The sequence below is a fragment of the Erpetoichthys calabaricus genome, chromosome 15 (assembly GCF_900747795.2).
Source record: "Erpetoichthys calabaricus chromosome 15, fErpCal1.3, whole genome shotgun sequence".
Lineage (NCBI taxonomy): Eukaryota > Metazoa > Chordata > Cladistia > Polypteriformes > Polypteridae > Erpetoichthys > Erpetoichthys calabaricus.
In genome coordinates, this window is record NC_041408.2 from 17,251,869 (window position 1) to 17,276,371 (window position 24,503).

The window sequence follows — 24,503 nt, forward strand, 5'->3', positions numbered from 1 at the left end:
ATCTGCCACACTTTTGCCAGGAGGCACAGATTATCCCAACAAAATTAGACCCGAGGCAGGAGCTAAATAACAATGAATACACTTGGTAATATTTTGTCTAGTTTACAGATGATAGTCAGTTTTATTATGTCATGAATACCTGTTGTGGAATTTTCTTCTAAATAACTGATGAGGTTGCTCCTGCAATATTTCATATTCAAAAGAGCCGAGGAAACAGTAATATCAACCGTTCTAAGTTTACAATGTCAATGCTAAACAAATATGAAAGAGCTAAACTTATAAAGACTAGGCTCATTCACATAATACAGATGTATAACACACATTATACCACATTGCAATGTCTGATGACCAAAAGGCAACAACAACCACAAAGAAAGATGGAGGTGATGGCTGGAATGTCCAACGAATAGAGGCAACAATAAGCACCAAGACAGAGTGGTGTTATGCCAACATATCTGGTGAGCACAGGTTCCTGAATGCACAATGTGATTAAAGTAGCTGGACTGCTGCTTGCATTGCCACCATTTATCACCATGCCGCAATGTTCCCACCGATGAGTCTATAGTCATCAGCAATAGGTGAGAACCATTACCATTTCTGTTTCTTGCAGTTCTAATCATTGTGCTTCAGAATGACTGCCTGACGGGATTTACACAGTGTTGTCAAAAGAGAAAAGCAATTCTACAGCCCATTCAAATAGACAGTTTCATCCAACATTTAATGATTGAACTACATATATATTCCAAAAAAATTATGGAAGACGTTACATCAATTAATAGCTCGTTAGCATTTGCATGTATGATGCCAGCATTGCATCTCCATCAGGCTTATATCTGTATTGTTTTATGATTAATGTTGCGATTTATCATCATGCTGGTGCATTACATTCAACTAATGAATAAAGAAGAGAGTATGCCAAAAACATTGTATACAAAGAGATCTTTTGTCTTTAGTATGTATACTAATCCCCAATCCATAAAATAAAGAAGTTAATTTACTGTAAACACTTTTTCACTTGACACTTCCAGTTACATAGTCCCAATTTCTGCTCTGTCAGTCAATTCTGCTTTCAATACAATTAGTATATTCTACATTCCTAATATCACTGTAAGATATAGATTGCTTTTTCCTATTTTTTACTTCCATTGTTTTCCTCTTCTACCATTGTGCCCGTTTTACTAAACAGGCTTTTCGCTAGTAAAGAATAGTACATAAAAATACACAGAAAATATCATTTACAATACTATAGCTTTTCAAAAGAGAATGATGCTATTGCAGTATTTAGGTTCAGTAACACACAAACAGGAGTTCCTTCATTTTTCATTTAACCAGCTGACATCTAGATGAAATATGTGAAGGTAGAAAAAGTACTTGTTAGTGGGAATAATTTGTGTATTTACCTCTTTTGGTATTTAGTTTTAGCCAGATGATGTACATACAGGACATCTTTTTTCTAATGCAGCTATGCATTGTTTCACCTTTTTTGCTTGATGTTCACTTTATTAGCATTGTCATGCACTAATGTTGCTTATATTATGATGATTCAAGTATGAGATATTATTCTGACAGTTTTATGTAACCAGTATTATGATTTGGAATGTCTAGTAACTGTATTGCTTGGGAATAAACATTAATTCTTTGCCACATGCTGTATTTAACTGCCGAATGCTAGGGCTACTCATGCATGATTTGGTAATTTCAATTTAGCTGAACATTAGACTTGACAACTAAAATATTTATTTTTGTTTTCATTTGTAACATTTTGAAAATACTCCACTTTCACAATGCTTTTTGTGGTGAGGGTCATGGTGGGAACATATTGAGCTGGGTAGAACAGGCCCACCCTATCCTAGGCAACTTTTTCCAGCTCACCATGCGGAATTCCCACATACTACAAGGCCAGACAAGACATATTATCTATCCATTGGGTCCACCATGGGCAGCAGCCAGAGGACATTGTAACTATATGCCTAAATCACTTCAACTGTCTCCTCTCAACTCGGAGAAAACAATAGTACAACTCCCTATCAAAGAGGATGAGCCCATCAATTTCATTCTTTCGTTCATTACTTAGAGCTTATTACAAAAGTTAAGGATGTGACTAGTAAAATATCTCTCCCAATTTACCCCTACATTCTTACATGGCGTCTGTAAAAATGGTTTCACTGCACAGACTTGTTGGCCAGTCTCATCATCTGTACTCTCACTCAGGAACATGTCTGTAAAGGCCGAGTGCAGCAGCATTGCACCCTGTACATGTAGGGAACAAGCCACCCCAGCCCTGCAGCACATAAACAAAGCAGACCCTGTGTGACAGTTGCTGATGTCAATATACCAATGTTCATTCATACTCCTAGGCGGAGTGGTGGCTCTGAGGCTAGGGATCTGCACTGGCAATCGGAAGGTTGCCAGTTCGAATCCCGTAAACGCCAAAAGGGACTCTGCTCTGTTGGGCCCTTAAGCAAGGCCCTTAACCTGCAATTGCTAAGCGCTTTGAGTAGTGAGAAAAGCGCTATATAAATGCAAAAAATTATTAAAAAATTATTAAATTATAGGCTCTGTTCTGTTGTTGCAGTCCCTATATTCAGCAGTTTAGACAGATCAAATGGCACTTTGATATTGCTGATTTAAAAAAAAAGAAAAAAAAATGAATGTCTAGGCCGAAGGTCTGATTTGACAAATGAACAAACTTTATTTAGCAAATCTCCTTTTCATTGTAAAAGCCTGCTGAAGGCTGTTAGAACTGTACAGTTTTTTGCGTATGTATTTCATATAAGCACTTTAAAGATAAGTGAATAGCTCAGGGTCACCCACTGGTTAGTAATGATGATAATAGAAACTTTATGACTTACAGTCCAACACATAAGCCACTAAGGCATACTGTTGTCAGTAGTGCAGGATTCAGACCTAAAGTGAATGGTTAATGCAGCAAATTCTACAAATGTTTTTCTAATGGCAACGCACAGATGAATTGTGGTTTCTAACCCCACAGTGAACAATTAAATACAGTTCATGGCATATGGAGAACCTTTGTGCAATGCACTCTTTATTGTTTCTTCCTTTCGACTTGCTCTTGATGGTAAGCTTATCTAGATCTTTGTAGCTGGCATGGTCTGCTTCTGCAGTATCCCATCTGCTTCATCATATCTGTCTGTACACCACTGTTGTTAATAGCTGCTATTTGAGTATTAGCGGCCTTTATGTTACTGTGAACAAGTGTGATCATTCTTTCTCATTAATGTGTTTCTGCTCACAGGGTGTCTGCTTTGTGTATCTCACTATTCTTTGCAAATATTAGGACATACAGTACTGTGCAGAAGTTTTAGGCAGGTGTGAAAAAATGCTGTAAACAAAGAATGCTTTCAAAAATGGAAGTGTTAATCATTTATTTTCATCAATCAACAAAATGTAGTGAATGAACAAAAAGAGAAATCTAAATCAAATCAATATTTGGTGTGACCAGCCTTTGCCTTCAAAACAGCATCAATTCTTCTAGGTACACTTGCACACAGTTTTTGAAGGAACTTGGCTGGTAGGTTGTTCCAAACATCTTGGAGAACTAACCACAGATCTTCTGTGGATGTAGGCTTCCTCACATCCTTCTGTCTCTTCATGTAATCCCAGACACACTCGATGATGTTGAGATCAGGGCTCTGTGGGGTCCACACCATCACTTCCAGGACTTCTTGTTCTTCTTTACGCTGAAGATAGTTCTTAATGACTTATGGCTGTATGTTTGGGGTCGTTTTCCTGCTGCAGAATAAATTTGGGCCAATCATACACCTCCCTGATGATATTGCATGATGGATAAGTATCTGCCTGTATTTTTCAGCATTGAGAACACCATTAATCCTGACTAAATCTCCAACTCCATTTGCAGAAATGCAGCCCCAAACGTTCAAGGAACCTCCACCATGCTTCACTGTTGCCTGCAGACACTCATTATTGTACCGCTCTCCAGCCCTTCGACGAACAAACTGCCTTCTGCTACAGCCAAATATTTCAAATTTTGACTCATCAGTCCAGAGCACCTGCTGCCATTTTTCTGCACCCCAGTTCCTATTTTTTCGTGCATACTTGAGTCGCTTGGCCTTGTTTCCACGTTGGAGGTATGGCTTTTTGGCTGCAACTCTTCCATGAAGACCACTTCTGGCCAGTAGATGGGTGTACCTGGGTCCCACTGGTTTCTGCCAGTTCTGAGCTGATGGCACTGCTGGACATCTTCCGATTACGAAGGGTAATATGCTTGATGTGTCTTTCATCCGCTGCACTAAGTTTCCTTGGCCGACCACTGCGTCTATGATCCTCAACGTTGCCCGTTTCTTTGTGCTTCTTCAAAAGAGACTGAACAGCACATCTTGAAACCCCAGTCTGCTTTGAAGTCTTTGTCTGGGAGAGACCTTGCTGATGCAGTAGAACTACCTTGTGTCTTGTTGCTGTGCTCAATCTTGCCATGACATGAAACTGTCTTCCACAACCTCACCTTGGTAGCAGACTTTGGCTGTTCCTCACCCAGTTTTAAGCCTCCTACACAGCTGTTTCTGTTTCAGTTAATGACTGTGTTTCAGCCTACGTGTGACATTGATGATCATTAGCACCTGTTTGGTAGAATTGGTTGATCAGACACCTGACTAGAATCCTACAAAACCCCTGACTTTGTGCAAGTGGACCTATAAGAATTGACGCTGGTTTGAAGGCAAAAGGTAGGAACACCAAATATTGATTTGATTTAGATTTTTCTTTTGTTCGCTCACTTTGCATTTTGTAAATTGATAACAATAAACAATCATTATTTATATTTCTGAAAGCATTCTTTGTTTACAGCATTTTTTCACACCTGCCTAAAACTTTTGCACAGTACTGTATGTTTCTGAGAATCTGGAATCGCCATGTATTGCACCATCAATCTTACCACAGCACAAGTCACCTCAGTCATTCATCTTACCCATTCTGCTGTTTTGTCAAACACTAACTAAACATCTTCACAATTTCCGCATGCTGTATACATTGAGTTGCAGCCGCAAGATTGATTGTTTACAGATTTGGGCTGTTTGTCTTCATGAACAGATTTATGTATTAATGTAAGTATATTCATGTACACACTTACTGTGTGACCACACAGTGTGAGCCTAGCAGTCAAGAATGTATCCATTTCTTGTTCTAAGAGCACCTACAGAGGCCATAGTGTTGGATGTTAGCCCTTTAGCTGTGTCTTTCAGTCCAGACCTGCCTGTATGCAAGTAAAACATCTCAAACTTTGTTGAATTTTACATATAAGCATGTTAAAATATTTACTTGGAGAAATCACTGGAGATGGAAATTGGGCACAAAATTGACTTTACAGATCAAATGGAAAGAGTGAGGAAAAAGTTTGGTAAATTCTCTAACTATCACTGGAGAGAAGAAAATGAAATAGTGTTGAAGGAAATGGTGAGTGAGGACAAAGAGAAAAGGGGAACAAAAGGACTGGCAGTATGGGTGAGAAAACAAAGAATGGCACTAAAGAACACTGGTAATAATGGAGTCTAAGGATAAGGGAATGAAGATTAAGGTAACGATGTTATGAATAAGGGCTGCATGGTGGCGCAGTGGTAGTGCTGCTGCCTCATAGTAAGGAGACCAGGTTTTTCATCCTGGGTCCTCCCTGCTTGGAGTTTACATGTTGTTCTTGTGTCTGTGGGTTCCCTCCAGGTGCTCCCACAGTCCAAAGACATGCAGGTTAAGTGAATTGCAGATCCTAATTTGGCTGTAGTTTGTAGTTGGTGTGTGTGTGTGTGTGTATGTGTGTGCATGTTTGCTTGCCCTGCTGTGTACTGGCGCCCTGTTCACGGTTTGTTCCTGCCTTGCACCCTATAGGCTCCAGCACCTCCTACAACCCTGTTTAAGACTAAGTGAGCATAAAAATGACTAACTCGCTCTTATGAATAAAAAGAGTATAGTGTAAGAGTTATTAAGAGTAAGGAAGCCCTTATCAAGGTCTAAAATTGTGATTTTAACAGTTTGTACAGTTTTAAAGTTGCCTGAAGGTCATGCCCTTGCCGATTGTAACCACTAAACTGTCTTTGTCTGCTGATCATTTAGACCAGGCAATTGAAAATTCCATCGGTACCTCTGCCTGGTAACATCTATCATATTTCATACTTGTGTGTGGTTTATTAAACTCTGTCTCTTTCTGTTTACTATTAGGGACCTCACTGTGTGTGAGCTGGGAGGAGGCATGACGTGCCTTGCAGGAATCATGGTATGTACTCATTGTCTTAGAACCTGTAGTTTACCGTCTTATATTTTCAGACTGTAAATCATTACTGGTCCCCCAGCAGCATAATGCGATATCCACACTTAGTAAGTGCACTGCTATCAGAGAACGGGTGTCAATAAACATGTCCTATTATCTTTTAGCACTACAACCCCCAGAACCCATACCCCCTTGCCCTAACCACCATGGTCCTGTGGAGCTCTTGTTGATGAAAATTTGCAAGTATTTATAATACTCCTGAAATTTTGTCCAGTCTTAAAAGAAGGCCTGTTATGACAACTTTGGGAAAAAGTATGTGCTCCCATTTGGATTTTCTGAATCTTTCCATACTTCTGAGATTGAATTTGGTTTCAGAGTAAAAAGTGTACTAGTTAGATGCATGCATGTGTGTGGTTTGTACACTTGTCTGGAGTGAAAAATATTCTAGCAAGCAAAATACCAATGTAAAAAGTAACCCACTCTACCAAACACAAACGCCTTCCACCAATACAATCAAAGGGATATATAGGTTTAGGTATGTGAATAATTAAGTAAGCAGACAATGTTGCTTTTTGCCCAGCATGATCTAATTTCATACTTTCTATCATAATTCATCTGAAATTTTATACAAAAGAAATTGGTTGGAAACTGAAATAGAATACAGATGCTTGTCTTGTGTTTGTTTGCCAAATAGTACCTGGAGGACCTCCTGGCCTCCACAGGGACAGTGCTGTTAGCTTTTTTTTTTTTTTTTAATAATAAGGTGCAAATTTTCTCAGTGGGCCTGGGAGTTGCGAGGAGTAAGACACGTGTAGAGCTCAGGTGAGTAACACTGCCGTGTATGTAACAAGGTTTTATAGGATTGGTTTTATAAAGGTGTACTTAAGTAAAGTGCACGGGATTTGAGAGGGATTAAGTAAAGAAAGAGCGAATGAAATTATCGATTGAGCGTCAAAGAGAAACGATAGATCAGGGTTAAAGCATGCTGTTGGAGAAATGGGCTACATAATGATACAAATGGGCCTTCACATAGAGCAGGGTCACAACTGATGTGCTGCAGTGAGGAGCAGGGATGGTGTTGGGATGCTGTGCAGTTCTCAGGTACCGACTGTCGAGTTTGAGAGGAGCGGCAGCCCAGAAGTCCAGGTTCGATGGCAATATCTAGGCTGCAGAGGTGTTGCAGGTTAGGGATGAAGATGTCTGAGGGGAACTGCTGACTTGAAAGCAAAGATGGCATAAGGAAGGAGTGGATGAGGCAGGCATAAGCTGCAAGAGTATTTGTCGAGGGAGTGGTGATGTTGCGATGGGGACATCTGTACAAACTGAGGGCCATCGAGTTTGCTGGAAGTGTTACGGCTCTGGGGAATGGTGATTAATAATAATAATAATAATAATAATAATAATAATGCATTTTATTTATAGGGCACTTTACATTTGTAGTAAATCTCAAAGTGCTACATAAAAAGTTTAAATCAAGGCAAAACAAGTTAAAAACAGAGATAAAACAACAATAATTAGTAGCATTCTTGTTAATATGATTTCCTAAATATAAAAGTCTTTAACTGTTTTTTAAAACAGCCCACAATCTGCTGTGTTCTCAGGCTCTCTGGTAGGCCATTCCAGAGCTGAGGGGCAACAACTGCAAAGGCTCGGTCTCCCATTGTATGAAGTTTGGTCACAGGGGGGCGAAGGCGGTAGGTATTTGCAAGATGGAGGTTTCTTGTAGTGGATTGTAATATAAGGAGTTCCTTAAGATATTGTGGAGCATTTCCATGGATACACTGGTGAGTAAGCAGACAAAGTTTGTATTCAATACGGAGGTGGATAGGGAGCCAATGAAGTGACTGAAGGATTGGTGAGATATGTTCATATTTCCGCACCCTCATCAGGATCCTTGCAGCACTATTTTGAATTTGTTGGAGCTTTTGAAGGCTCTTGTTGGGTATCCCAATGAGGAGTGCATTACAATAGTCCAGCCTGGATGAGACAAAGACATGAACCAGCTTTTCAGCATCACAGAGGGAGAGGCAGGGACAGAGTTTGGCTATGTTTCGGAGATGAAGGAATGCAATTTTACAAAGGTGACGGACATGTGTAATCAAATGACAGATGGGAGACTAACTTGACACCCAAATTTGTAACTGAAGGGTTGAGGGCAATGATACAGTCAGAAAAGGAAATACAAGTTACGGAGGAATGAAATTGATGGGGGGGGGGTTATACAAATTAAAAGAGCTTCAGTTTTGGTGCTGTTCAGCTTGAGGAAGTTCTTGGACATCCAGCCCTCAATCTCATCCAAGCAAGAGGAAAGAGTTAATGAAGGTGTAAAGGAGGTCGAATCCAGTCTCGCATACAGCTGCATATCATCGGCATAACAGTGGAATGAAATTCCATGCCTGCCGATGATGTGACCCAGGAGTAGCATATAGATGTCCCCCAGGGCCACATACTCAGCCCAATCTGTGAGATAGGACTCAAACTACTCCAGAGCAGTGCCAGAAAGTCCAATTATATAGTGGAGACGATGGAGGAGAATATTATGATCTACTGTATCAAATGCAGCTGTGAGATCCAGAAGGATAAGGAGTGATGGAGAGCCCTGGTCAGCGGCCATCAGGAGGTCATTGGTGACTCTGTACTGTGAGAAGATCGGAAACCAGATTGAAATTTTTCACAGATTGAATTTTTTGAGGTGATCCTGAAGCTGGACCAAAACAACCTTTTCCAAAACCTTAGACAAAAAGGGAAGGCTGGAAATCGGACCATAGTCTGCTATCACTTCAGGATCCAAAGAGGATTTTTTTAAACGAGGTCTAATTTTTGCAGTTTTTGGAGAGAGTGATTAATTATATCAGCAATAAGAGGGCTTAAATCCGATACATTAGCCTTTACCAGAGGAGTAGGAAGAGGGGTCCAATGAACACGTTGAAGGCCTCAATCCTCTGGATGATGCCCTCAACTTCTTTAACTGTGGTACAGAGGAACTGGGTTTAATATGGAAACATCCAGCAATGGAGGGCTGGAAACACTGAGGAGCGGATGGTGTCTACTTTAGAGGTGAAATATTTAATGAAATTATTACAGGCGTAGGTGTGAGGATTGAGTAAATAATTTGTCACTGAAAAAAGTTGTTTGGAGTTTCCAGGACTGTTATTAATTAAATTTGAATAGTATTGAGATCTGGCGGTGGACAGTGCTCTAGGGTAGTTTTGATTGGAAGATTTCTTGTATTTTTTTTTAAGTGTGTTTTATCTGTTGCTTGTACGGGTGGACATCCTGATATTGCTTCTTTTTAAGAAATCTTTATTTAATTATAGATTATGGATTTTTCCATTTGAACTTTGGCACAATGACTGTTGGTAATAAACTTCAGGGCTGTTTTGCAAAATTCAATGTGGGTATGGTCTGTCTGCATGCAGACCACCCATACTCAAGAATGCCTTGCAAATGTACCCTGCATGTCTTTGAAATATAAGAGAAAACCGAAGGAAAATCAGGAACAAGTCAACAATTCAAAATTGGTGTCATTACTTTATGTAGGATATGAGGATATTCACAAGCCCACTCTTGGGGTCAGTTTAGTGGAGCTTTGAGTTGCACAGATTTAAAACTTGGTTGACTATTGTTTGCATGCAATCACCAGCAGCTGTTCAAGGTATTCAGCCTTTAAGAGACATGGACTCTGTGCTTGAAAAGTATGATTTAATTCTTTTTCTTTTTAATTTGTGTTCTTGCCTTGTTTATAGATTATTGTTCAACCCATGAGATGTTGTTGTTATGAAGAGTTGAAGTTTTCCATTAGTTTTTGGGTGTGGTTTTCGTTAACATTTTATTTTTCTTTAAAACAGTTCCATTTTGGTTACCAATGCATAACTGTGATCGCCACAACCAGTGATGTCATTGGATATTCTGCTATAAATATGGCAGCCATGGCACACTACTTTATTTCTTGATGGATAAAACTTTATTGGTGAAAGAAATGCTCTTAATTTAGATTCTAAACAGATAGTGAGGTTTAGTTTTGGGGTTTCTTACTTTGACTTTGATGTAAGTCTTCTTTTTTCGACTTTGCTCTAAAAATATCGATGTTCTAAGTTCTGCTTCCTTCCCTGGTTTTCACCTTGTGTCTGTTTGACTATGCCTTGATCCTGGCCTTGCAAATCATCTCCTAGTCTTGTACCCTTCTTCCTTCACAGTAATCACTGTGTGCTTTCATATACTTACAGCATTGTTTAGCCTTAGTGGGTGACTTCAGCGCTTAAAATACCTGGAGGGCATTAAACAGTCTGCCTGAAAGCATTAAATTGCAACTAGATTTCTGTGCTAGTCATATATACAGAACACCATGTTCAAATACTATGCTGCTTATAAATGTACCTAGTACCAGAGTACCTTGGACTGATCGTTAGTGATTGATTTTGTGGTTATGTCATTTGATCCAAGGCAGAATGTTCTAGACACTAAGTTAAAGAGAGGTGCTCTGCTGTGAACTGTTTATGACTTGGAAGTGAGCCGGCACAGATGGATTGAGTGCACCTTGAAGACCCAAATACTGTAGATACGGAGGGTATGTCGAGAAAGAGTAGTGGATGCTTTTGTTCTGCATAAATTATACTCAAAGGAGCTTCTCTTGCATCTTAGCGGAGGGTGGGGCATAAAGTCCAAATTTGTCCTTGTAATGATGTAAGGCCCTCCATCCAATGTTAGCAGGAGAATCCCTAGATTTGATTAAAAGTTGCTGGTAGTTGACAAAGGTTGCAGCTGTGACAGTAGCCAAAGTAAAGCCCAGTGTATGCTAGTATTGGTGAGATAATGGAGAATGAGTAGTGGAGGCCTTTAAAGAGATTGTGGCAAAGCTTTTAATGTCCTCTTAAGGGTAGGCAAGATATTGCCCAAGGTGTTCCCAGCAGTGGTGGAGAAACATAACCTCAGTTATTATCAAGACGTGAAAGGAACATTTGAAGAACTCCTAAATCAAGTGCATGCCAAATTTCCCCCCTGAGGATAAATAAAGTTCTATCTATCTATGTATCTATCATATGGTGACTTACAATTGTATATCTATCTATCTATCTATCTATCTATCTATCTATCTATCTATCTATCTATCTATCTATCTATCTATCTATCTATCTATCTATCTATCTATCTATCTATCTATCTATCCTGCCAACTACGCTATCTATCTATCTATCTATCTATCTATCTATCTATCTATCTATCTATCTATCTATCTATCTATCTATCTATCCTGCCAACTACGCTATCTATCTATCTATCTATCTATCTATCTATCTATCTATCTATCTATCTATCTATCTATCTATCTATCTATCTATCTATCTATCTATCTATCTATCCTGCCAACTACGCTATCTATCTATCTATCTATCTATCTATCTATCTATCTATCTATCTATCTATCTATCTATCTATCTATCTATCTATCTATCTATCTATCTATCTATCTATCTATCTATCTATCTATCTATCTATCTATCAAGCTGTGCCAGAGGCATTGGGTGTAGCTAAATGCACATTATGTTATGGGAGCTTATTTGTCTATGTACCTTTTTATTGTTGCAGTGAAGACAGGAATAGTGCCTTGGGACTGGCAGGGTGGTTGTTACCATTTTAAAAAGGGGTACATGGGGGAATGTTCCACGTACCTGGTCTATGTTGGAGAAGTTGAATGGAGACTACATTTGATAGATGAACTTCAAATTCAGAATGAGCGATATGGATACACCCCTGGCTTTGGAATTGTGGACCCAGTCCCTATTCATTTATAGATATTTCAGGGGTCATGGAATGTCAGCAATCCTGTGTACATGTGGTTTGTCAACCTGGAAAAAAAAACTTGTGACAGCGTACTCTGTGGTATCTTGTGGAAGTTGCAAAAGAGTATAGAATCACTGCTATGTACCATTTGGTTCCAGGATTTGCAGAGTAAGAGTTATGTTCAGGAATCATGACATTTGTGAATTTCCCCTTGGGATTAATAAAGTATCTATCTATCTATCTCATTCATTAGTGAATCAGTGTAGGAGCTGCAGTTATATAAACATTGTACTAGATTGTACAGTTGGTCTACAATCCCATTATGATATATGGGCACAAGCTTCGATAGTGACTAAAAAAAATGAGATCATGAGTATAAAAGCCTGAAACGAAGCTTGTGGACAGGGTGAGATGCTTGGCAGTATGGTAGGACCTCAGAACAGAACTGCTTCTTTTCAGGATAGAGAGGAGTCTATTTAAATTTGTTTCTCATGTAGAATGAAAGCCCTTGGGGCTCCTCTAGTGGGTGTTGTAGTAGGTATGGCCAACTGGTATATCACTAATGGGCATGCTGGACAGCTGCTTCTTCATTGCCCTGAGAGCATCTTGGTATTTTCTGGGATCATGTCAAAAATGAACTGAGATTCAGAAAACCCAGACATATATAAGTAACATTTATGAATTACTGTATCTTGTAGGCTTCTAAAATTAAATGGGGCACGCAGGACATTTTTCCTGGGCTGTTTGTTGTGTCACGCTTTATGGGCAGACGTGTGATAAGCATCTAATAGTTAGAAAAGCCTTCTTAATTTCTTTTCAGTATTAATGGTATACACAAGCAGAAGTGGGATCTCCTTCATGCATCATTTGCGTTGTGTTTTTCAGTCATATCCCATCTCTCTTTTGAGGGGAACACATTACTATTTTTAGTAAATTAAGTGCATTAACATTTGGTACATGTTAATGGATAAAATTCTGATTTACTCTCAAAGATACAAACTTTCTTTAAAGAGAAGAAAATCAACTTGACTGCTCTGCAGTCATCCATACCAGGTAGTTAGTATGTGGAGTGTTTTATGGGAGAGTGTCTGTGAGTATAATTGTTAAATCTGTATGATCTTCAGGAGTCTGGGCCTCCTTCGGGTGAAATGGTAGTTAGTCATTATGCGAAAAAGCTGTAAAACCGCTACTACAGTTTGCCAGACTTTCTCCTCCACAACACTGAACTCCGTTCAATGTCAACAGAGGGATCTTGTAAGACTCTCAACAGTGATTGCCTTTATTTTGTATTGAGTCATAAGGATACATCAGGTGAGTTTTCACACTTCATCACGGTGAACATCTAACCGGACCCTCTCACAGTTGTCAGAATCTTAGGTCCACATGTGAGAGCACACCCCAGCACGCACGCCTTACATCAAATACATGTTGTTGTCAGTCAGATTCTGAACAGGACCACATGTGTGCTTGGGGCTGAAGTTGGAGATTTGCAACATCAGCTTGGAAGTTTTTAAAATGTTATTATTTTTAAAATTGAATCAAGCTTTCAACACCAACAAAACAAAAGAGATTTCTGAGGAAATGTCAGCGTCTTCAGAGCATTGGGGTTCAGTCTTACCCACAGCTCATTCCAGCCATCCCTGATATAGCTGTGTGTAACAGCAACAAGCATCATTTTTGTCTTTTCTAATTAGATTCTTTTGACTTAGGCCAGTCATTGAGGAGCCGTCACCTGCTATTCTCAGTGACTCACTTTTTATTCAGGCAGGATTTTTTATGTGGCAGCGGAGCAGTGCATTAAAGACACTTTTTTATGTCTCCACAAATAAAAAGCATATTGTTTGAGGTCTGATTGGCATTTGACAAACCTGTCTTGGTGCTATACAATGTTATACAATGTTAGAGCGTGGATGTAAGAGCATGTCAGAACTGGCGTGCGCATACACACATGCAGGCACGAACACACACACACACACACACACACACACACAAAAAGAGAAAAGAAGAAAAAAATTAGCCTTACAAAGCCATCTGCCTCCAATGCAAAGTTATATGAAGGGCATCAGGCAGGCAGCCGGTGCAAGCTGAGAGGCAGAGTGACAGCCATGTGTGATGGCTCTGCTAGATAAACAGAAACCCACAAATGAAAGCCTCTCAGAATGCCATCATCCCCTGTCACAATGCAATTACCGAACAGAATGATAGCAAGATAGAGGCTTCTCGCAAATGGAATGATAAAAGTATTGACTGATTTGATTGAATGATTAAAATAATGCAGACATAAAATGAAAAAAGAGAGAGAGAGAGAGAGAATGGCCGACGATTGTTACGAGAGGAATAGGTGAAGCAGCGTAACACTCGGCGGCCTGTCAATTCTGTCTGCATGGCTCGGCACTTCAGTGAGCATCACTATTGTCTTGGATGTTTGCTTTATTATTCTTTTTTACTCTCTCTGTCTCTCTCTCTTGTTTTCTCTTTCTTGTTTTTCAGATTTCGATTTCTGCAGAAGCCAGAGAAGTTTTGCTGTCTGATGGGAATGAAAAAGCCATCCAAAGTATCCTTCTTTCTGTTTAGTGTAGTGAACGCGAGAGCCTGTGTGAGGCCTCTCATGAATGTAGTATTTCCTGCACTACTGATATGTTGGCAGCTGAATTGTCACTGGTTTAGCTCCTACTGATGGACTTTGCTGGAAGCTGGGTGGCTCCTCACTAGTTCATCACTGAAGTTCACTCAGAAAGCATGCAGTCGTTTAGAGGTGGAGAGTGACAATGCATTTCAAGCTGGGCTGCGTATGGAAGGGACTGCCTTACTGTTCCATTTCTTTAGCTTGGTTTAGAAGCATTGACTCAGTATGGTAAAATTTACAGGTATTTTACATGTCATTTGAGAACTGAAAACGCAAAAGAAATATTTTAATTTTTATAGAAATTTCAATTTGGAATGCCTGCTTTAGTTTTTTTATATATTAATAACTCATTTAAGAAAACAGCATATTAATATATTTTAAGCACAGGCAACCCTTAGTCAGATTCATGAGTTTATTGTTCCAATAAAGATGAGGTATTTCAAACATCTACAGGATATTGCCAAAAGGGATCTGAAGCCAAATATTTCCCTAAAATACCATTCCTCTAAATTGTATTTCCTAAGTCTGTGTTTTTAATGACATTAAATATTCTCACAGTTTGGTTTTAAAAAGTTAAATAAGAACTGTCGACATAACATAACATTCTCAAATTCACTTCATCCAAAACGAACTCACCGTGAGGCCCAGAACCTATTCCAGCAATATAAGGCTTGGTATTAGCCCTGAATAGGGTGCCAGCCCATTGCCATGTCCCCCACCCATATACCCCAGTTTTGAAAATCTAGTTAACCTTAACAGGGTGGCATGGTGGAGCAGTGTTAGCGCTGCTGCCTCACAGTAAGGAGACTTGGATTCGCTTCCCAGGTCCTCCCTGCGTGGAGTTTGCATGTTCTCCCCGTGTCTGCGTGGGTTTCCTCCGGGCGCTCCGGTTTCCTCCCACAGTCCAAAGACATGCAGGTTAGGTGGATTGGCGATTCTAAATTGGCCCTAGTGTGTGTGGGTGTGTTTGTGTGTGTTCTGTGGTGGGTTGGCACCCTGCCCGGGATTGGTTCCTGCCTTGTGCTCTGTGTTGGCTGGGATTGGCTCCAGCAGACCCCCGTGACCCTGTGTTCAGATTCAGCGTGTTGGAAAATGGATGGATGGATGGATGGATAGTTAACATACACAAGATTTAGGGATATGGGAAGAAAACAAAGAGTCAGATATGATGAGAATATGTGGTCTCCAAACAGATGACAGTAGGGCATGGGATTTAAACCCAAGCTACTGGATCCATGGAGTTACCTAGCTAGTCAGTATGTCATCCAGTTATTCCAAAATAATCAGGTACGTTTTAAACTGGTATTTTCAAATGAATACAGAAAAATCCCACAGCAAGTGCTGTTTTTTATTCTTTTATTTGAAGGTCTTCTACATGCCATTCATCCATGTGTTTTCTAAAATCTGATTTTTCCTGGGTAGGGTTTTGGCTAGCTTCAGTCTATCTTGGTTGAAATACTGCAAGAAAACGTAAACCAAGTCTGACTGGCATGATACACTCCTTCACCCATAAATAGTACTTTTTTGTTATATCTTCATTTTATGACAAGAATCCTACATGAATACAGATATAACCTGCAGATTCCATCTAGCAGGCTTTCCAGCTGCCATTTAAACTGGTTTCAGACTCTATCCACTATACCATACTGAAATGTTGTCTGTGTCAGTGCTTCATTGTGTTTGAAAACACTTAAAATATATTTTATACCTGTTCAAACCATCTCTGTGTAAGTGTCCCAGTAAGTATTATCCAACTTGTAGTGATGACAGCCTTGGGCTTTATAGCCCAACATCTTAGTCTCCGTTTCACACCGTCTGCCAGTGAAAGGTAAAGTTATCATGCTGCCCAAGGTTTGAGTTTTGGGTTGGAGAGTGAACTTCACTGGCTTAGCTTTGAGTTTAGGTGGTGAAGAGAATGGAGTGTAGTTCTTCACTTTATATACTGTAATAATACACATTTACAGTCCTAAACAAGTTAGACAATGTGCAAATGACATAACATTCAGGTGTGTTCAGAGACTTGGTTAACTGTTTTGAAAGTTGGACCATTTAATTTTTTTTTCATTACTTCATCAACAAGTCTCTTATCACATTTTCATTTAATAAATATTTTTGTACAATGAGTCATATTTGTGAATTTCAATATGAATTTCCCATTGGGATTAATAAAGTATCTATCTATCTATCTATCTATCTATCTATCTATCTATCTATCTATCTATCTATCTATCTATCTATCTAAAAAATAATGGTAATAATAGAATGTAATTGCATGCATTATTAGACTACACTAACTACTGTACATGCTTTTTAACATCGCCTAACAATGTCCTCTAGTAACCAAATGTAGCCCAGATAGGCTTGTGGTGGCTCAATAACTTTGACTGACAACTGATTGCTAGTCAGGTGATGTCAAAATGGCATTGATTTACATCCTATTGTTAGCTGTTCCTCGTGGAGGGTCTGTGACTAATTGTACTTCAAATTTCTTAAACACAACATTTTTTGAAAGAAGTGCCTGATGGAGAATTAAAATTTCTGTTGAATTCTCGAGGTATAATTGTTGTCTGTTTCGGACCATGGAGGAATGCAGATCTGAAGCTTTGCCTATAAGTAGTGTCAGAGAAATATTGAATCATAATGTGCCGATAATGCAGCTATGAGGTTGGATTTAGTGTTATGTAAATACCAAGTACGTTTTGGTCACTATGCCTACAGAGAGATGCTTATATAATTTCTATTCTCTAAAATTCATTTCGAGATAATTTACTTTTTTATGGTTCTTTTTTCATAAACTTCAGCAGAAGAAGGGAGAATTCCTCTCCTGGCATTTGACGAACTTGTATTGGGCTTCTGTTTTACTGTTAAAATAAACGAGTTGAAATGACCTCTCTCAAAGTAAATTTGAAATGGTAAGCTGATCTGTAGTTGAATGTTCCCAAACATTTTCTCTATTTTAAGATATCTGAGTTTTCAGATCTACCAGTGCTTTTTAATGAGAAATTCTAAAATGTGTTTCATGTGATTATTCAAGATATCTCAATGAAAGTTTAACCTTCTTGCAAAATTTCCTTGAACAATACTGTAAGTGTGTAAAATTTCAGTAAAATCAGTCCCTTGGTAGTTGACAGGTTTCATGCAGAAAGATGGACGTGGCTAACACAGTAGGTGGTTTTCACATTATATGCGAATGCACCTACAAGTGTTCTTTTCCAGCTCCTAATTGAACATCTTTCAAACAAATCTTCCTGAGGGTCTGTGACCTAGTTCAGAGTAAACAATCAGGGTCACGTGGTTATACTTACGTCAAGACGAACCCTGCTCTGCTTCCCAAATGTGGTACTGTAAGTGGTCATCAAGGGCATTTCCTTTGGTAAAACATCTATCATAGTCTCTTGTGGCTTTGATTTCTTTATATATTTGAAGTGACACCTTTAGGGAATTATTAGCATCTATGCTACCTTAGCCTTACCTCTCTTTATTTATAATATTTTGTTTTCCCAGGCAGCATTCACCAGAAATTATTTTGATCCGTCTTCCTCGAGGATTAGTTTATAGAAATTGAAGCATGATGAATTCTGATTGTTCAGTCCATTGGCAATAGCACAGCTTTTATTGTTACATTGTTTTACTTGTAGCCTGTCACTAAATCCTGCCCTGGTATAATTTAAAGTCCCTTTACAGAAAGAGGGAAAAGGAGCTGGGACATCTGTGAGGTGGCTAGCAAACGTTCTAAAAAGATACGGGACATTATCATTTATTACTCATAGCTCTTGTACCTTGGCCGGTTTGCTGTCTAGAGGGCATAGTAAGTGGAGTGGACTTTTTCTCCCAGTGTTTGCATGTATTTTTCTCACAGTCCAAAAATTCTGTGAAGTCGACCATAGTTGGCCCAATTTGAGTGTGTGCCCTGCTCTAGACTGGCAGTCCATATTGGCTATTTTTAACTTGCCGTGTTACTCCTACTTATACAGCTTTTAAAGATGAAGACTAGAGAGTGGAATTAAGGTCTGAAGTTAACAGGGCTATCATTAAGAGATGGATACAAAAATGTCCAAGGTGGCAATCAGCAATCAAAAAGTGGAAGCAGCTACAAATGATAAACACCCAGCTTCCATTCAGAATCCTACAAGACTTTAATTACCAAAAAAGAAGAAAAAAAAACATTTAAGTGACTTTTGAGTTCAGTGAAACTGTGTGAGTGCTACATAAGACTAGCCTGTATGTCAGGATAGCAGACAGAAGATTTACCGTATATACTCGTGTTTAAGTTCTTCCGCGGATAAGTCGGGGCTTGATTTTACCGTATAATTTCCAGTATTTTATAATGTCGGTCATATATGTCAAATGTGGAAAACTCACACAAGAGATTATGACATGCTAACGCCAACCTGAGAGAGTAACCACGGAGCACATGGCCTTCTTTTCTATGTATTGTGCCTACGTGACCACACGGTAATACCTGAACTATTCCAAAGCGACGTTTGCACTGTTTTATGATCTCACACCCTCATACGCCTTTATCATAAGAGCATCCCTTATTAAAGATGGAACATTTGATCAGAAAAAAATATGAATCTGGTTTTAAATTAAAAGTCATTGACGTGACGAAAGAAATTGGTAACTGTGCTGCTGCAACAAAATTCCATGTGTCTGAGAAACTGGTGCGAGACTGGAGGAGGCAAGATGATGTAAAAAAATAAAAATTAAAATTAAGTGTCGCATTTTTGAACGGGCGTATAAGTCGGGGTCTGATTTCATGATTGATTTTTCAGGTTTCAAGACCCGACTTATACACGAGTATATACGGTACTTAAAAAAGTCTATACTTAATACTCACTGGCAACTGGCTATTTGGTCAAAACAAAAAGTTTTATGTATGGCAGAATCTTCTTACTTTCTGTGTGTTTTGTGACACTTTAATTAAACAAAAGCAATGTGGTGGTAGTGTCCTTTGACGGGAATGTTTATGTTCAGACTTGAAAAAAGTTTTGAAATTGAAGAATAAAATTCGACAGACATTGTGAAACACAACCTGAATACAACCTGAAAAATATGTTGCATAGCCAATGCTGTACCAGGAGCACTTAAGAATAGAAAGTTAGGTGTTCTTGCGAGGCATGCTTAAAGATCTCATATAGAAAAAGAGGCAAAGCTTATGATTAAGGGTTCGCTATTGATGCCTAGGCACCTTGACAGTGCTCAAGCAAATATGATAGATAGATAGATAGATAGATAGATAGATAGATAGATAGATAGATAGATAGATAGATAGATAGATAGATACTTTATTAATCCCAAGGGGAAATTCACAATATGTCCTAACTGTCCTGTCTAGAGAGTTTATGAAATTAGCAGAGACTTGCCCAAGAGTGAGAGCTGCTTTCATAGCAAAGAAGGGGCATCTTTTGCATAATATAAAGAGGACTCATACCGTTTATACTCGCGTATAAGTCGAAAAATTTATGCCTTAAAATTCATTAAAAAAAAAACAGGGTCGACTTATCCATGGGGCAACACAATTGTCCATAGAATTTGGGTAATGACGTTGTACACTCAACGCTTCACGGTGTTAAGTCATCGGTCATCTGCCGTTTCCCATGGTCTTTGAAATAATTATAAGCCAGCAATACTATTGCTAATTAGCTAGTTTTTTTCTAATTTCATTAAATAATTCTTTAAACTGTGAAATACTTGAATTTGAGCATTAGCTTTTGTAGGTTTTGGATAGCAAACATACCATTAGCTGCCACGTGCAACCAGATTTGGAATCAAAAGAACCAAGGCAACGCACGCTATCAATGCGATGCAAGCGCAGCCCGCGATTCAAAACATTTCTCTGCCTACCTGTTTGTCTCGTCTGACAGTAGCTGAAAAGCAGCATCAGGAGAGAGCAGCCTGAAGTAGTCCAGCAGCGGGTGATCTCTTGTGTCCAACAGCAAGCCATGCTGTCTTGTGAAGTCCGGTAGCCAGTTCGGCTCCCATGGATCAATGTCTGGATATTTCTCCCACACAAACCTTGCCGTAGGTGCATCGGCTGCGTGAATGCGTTCAGCTGGTGTCCGATCAGCTGATGCCGGCTTCTCACTCTCTTGCTCAATTCCTGATCACTGTCAATAAAATCCGATTCTGAAAAATCAGAGTCCGACTCAGCGATAATGTGCAAAGCATTGTCTGCCGAGTGTTTTCTTTTCTGCACTCGCTTCGCTCCCTTGTGACGACATATCGATGCCATCTTGCCTTTGTTTACATTTCGGAACTCACGCACACGCAAGGATTAGTTGCCGAGTCAACGAGTCTAACATTTCTCCAAGCACAGAGGGAATGCCTGTGACGTGACAGTGAGTTGTGTCGCCATTAACAGCTGATTGTCGCCCTCTATCTCTGATAGCTGTCAAGTTTTACCCTCGACTTATATGCGGGTCATAACAAATTTCTTAAATTTCGGCTTAAAAATACACTCGACTTATCTGCGTGATCGACTAATACGCGAGTATCTACGGTAATTCTTACACAAGTACTTATCTTTTTTTCTTTTTTTTTAATCTGTTTTGATCATTTTTGTTTTTGTAACTCCTGCTTCTCACCCCAGTCACGTGACTTCTTCATAAGAGCATCTCAAAATATTAATTTTGAGCTAGTCCATCCATTTTCTTACCCCTGTACAGTGAATGTGTTATAGTTTGGTGTGCCGTTGCGAAATTTGGCATTGTAAGCCCTTAGTTTTTGGAGGAGGGGGGAGCAACAGTCACCGTCACTTCGGAGCGTTACATTGAAATGCTAGAGGACTTTTTGCAGCCCCATCTGGAAGAAATGGATGTTGTGGATGCCTGGTTTCAGCAGGACGGAGCAACAGCTCATGCAGCGCGGAGTCCATGTAAGTTTTGTGGGAGATGTTTCTGGGGAGTTTATTTTGTATGAATATTCTTGTGTCATAATGAAATGTATTTTATCTTGTAGCTTTTTTGTAGAATAAATGTTCGAAATGTGGTTCTTCTTTTTGGCTCACCTTGTATTATCAGTATACAAGGGTTACTAGGGGTAGCATGACATTATATGAGTATAGTAGGCAGAAAGCCTTATGGAGTGCTCTGTGAGTGGTTACCCCAATAAGACTCCTACGTCGTTAGCTGTAATTCTGATGTCAGTCACATTCCCTGCCCACTTGTTCAGTTTCCTTGCAAAATCATTTCTGTCTTTCTTGTCAGTCAGCAGATTTTGCTCAGTTGTACAGAATGTGTCTGAACAGTTGTACAGAATTTTGTTAAACCCAAGATTGAACTCGGATTTAATGATAGCTGTTGTAGTCTCGAGTACTCATTCTGGAAATACTCTCACAATTTGAACTCCCAAGGATGGCTACTCACTGTTCTTGCCATTATGCACTAATGTTGTTTCATGCAAGTTACATACCATGTGCCCGCATTGAGGGAGTATAAAAAATGATTGGCTATGACAGTATGGCATTATGTTTATCTTATTTTTTAAAGGTTTTCCCAGTCTATAACGTTTTTGCATTCCAATACATTCCATGTTGCATATGTGAGTGTCCTGTATGTTTACTGTACATCCTTTTAACCAGATCTTCTTTGTTGGGGGATCTGTGACATCTAATCTGTGAACTTTAACCTTTGTCAGAGAATGTTTAATTCTCAGGGATTGCCCTAGTCATGATTGCTCCCTGCATCTGTCGCCCATTGGCTCTACTGAGCTCCTACATTAAATATTAGACAGCACACTAGAGATTAACCACCGCGTAACAGCCTTAAATGAAACTGATATGTCAGCAGTGCAAAGGAGTCTGATTGGCCAAGATGCAGCTGGTAGCAAAACGAGAGCACTGGCACCTTCATTACATCTGTTTCAGAGCATACTAAGCGGGACTTAATGACTGTGCCTCTTCAGTTTATTTAGGTAGTTCTGATGTCCCCTCAGCCAAAGGTCTGCATCCAGGATTAAAAAATGTTGCTGATATAACACAGCTTGATATTGATCTGGGAGTCCAATTTGCCTTTATCAGTGTGAAATATTCAAGCCTGAATTCTTTTCTTCAAATTAAAGAGAGTGGATTCATCCAGTTGACTCACAGGTGGAACCCATTGTGCTCCACCAGACTGTTTAAACGGTGCGTTCTTCTCAAGTTTATAGACCAGAGGGCAGAAAAGGAGAGTACACTTGCTGAATATGTCAAAAGTATTCATCACAGCTGACAAGTTTAGATTTATAATCTGTATTTATTACAGAAAATGTCTTTTTTCAAACACATTTTAGTAGGTGTCTCTTTAAAAAAATAGAAAACCGAAATAATGGCACGACTGGTTTATTTTCTCATTCTTTGTATTTTTTTTCTTCTGAAATGAATCCAGTATTTCCTTGACCACAGGTCTCGTAGATGTACAGTGTGTCATCGAGGAAAATCAGAAGCACGGTTTCTTCAAGGATACGTCAGTGTCCAGTCGGTAGGTGCCCTTTCATCCTAAAGTAATTCTAATATTTCACACCTAAGGTTTGGGGCATAGCAATACGTCACGTTTGGAGGTGAGTGCCTTTCAGCACATACTGTGCCGTGTTGCTTTGGTAGTTGATTAGTTTTTAAAGATCCCAGCTTAAACACCTTTTCTGTCAGATTCTCTGCTTCCCGACTGTCCACCAGGACTGGCATACAGATGAAGCTGAAAAATTCAGAATAGTCTGAACAATTCACTCATAAATATTCTAGCAGTGATAAATACATTTCCACAACAATAGTGAACTCATGATGGTGCTTTATAATTCAGTTGCTCTGCTGAGTGCTCGTGTCTGAAAACATGTTTAAACACTTGAAAGAACAATGCCGCTCAGAACTGTTAGTTAATGATATTCGCACAGTAACCTCATCGTCAGCACTGCATGCTTTTATTGAAACTCAGTAATAACTCGTAAGTGTGTTCCAAGTGGCAGCCATAAAGTCATAAGATTTATCACTGGGAAAACATCTGGGCAGAATTCTGAAGCTATATGGAAGCATGTGACAAGGATTTAAAAACCAAGTATTTGTGCTTTCCTCACAAAAATGTGTTTCTAAAGACATAAGAAATTTTGTAAACATGAGGGAAATAATCAAGCTGTCTTTTTATCTCTCCATCTTCTGAGCTTATTTACTGTATTCCATTTTATCGTTGTTAGGAATTCTGAGCATTTCCCATCAACATCAAGAGTAAAGCAGATACCAGCCTTCAGTAGGATGCCTCTTAAACAAAAGACATGCAGACACACATACAGTGTATTCAGGGCCAATTCAGAGGCACAATTTGGATCTGAGAGTAAGTCAGTATACCCGCAGAAAAGACGGACAGAGAGAGAATGTGCCAACTTCACAAAGACAGTGACTGGACCAGGATTTGAACTCGACCCACTTGGACTATGAGCTGTGGCACCTCATTTATTTAGTTGCCTCATATTCAGAGAAATTATTGGTCACAATGTATGTGAGCCTCTGGACATTCAAGATCTGTGAAACTTATCATCCTATATGTTAACATATTAAATGGCAAGATTTGAATATTGCAAGACCTACATTCATGAACCACCAAAACTTGGACCATTGAAGGTTAATTTTGTTACACCCCCTAAACTGTAAGGTTATAAAAGCCTGTAAGCAGGGCCGGCCTTAGGCCACTGCAACCTATGCGGCCGCAGTGGGCCCCGCACTTTCATAGGCCCCGCGCTAATTCTAGGTGTAATTTATTAAATTAAACCATTATAACTTATAATCATGTATAGGTCAGCGTGTTTATTCTGTTTTTATGTTTTTACAGTGTTTTTTATCTATTACGTCGTCGTTTCAAGTGATTACGACAAGTAAATAAAATTGAAAAAAAA

General features: G+C 39.2%; 1 protein-coding gene across 1 annotated transcript in view; it reads left to right on the plus strand.

Moving 5' to 3' along the window:
* Window positions 1-24,503, plus strand: part of camkmt (calmodulin-lysine N-methyltransferase) — a 413,773-nt gene that overhangs the window by 327,580 nt on the left and 61,690 nt on the right. Inside the window, exons 5-7 of the mRNA XM_028821020.2 lie at window positions 6,187-6,241; window positions 14,507-14,570; window positions 23,035-23,101. Of these exons, the coding sequence (XP_028676853.1) occupies window positions 6,187-6,241; window positions 14,507-14,570; window positions 23,035-23,101 (186 nt within the window). The remainder of the gene's footprint in view (window positions 1-6,186; window positions 6,242-14,506; window positions 14,571-23,034; window positions 23,102-24,503) is intronic.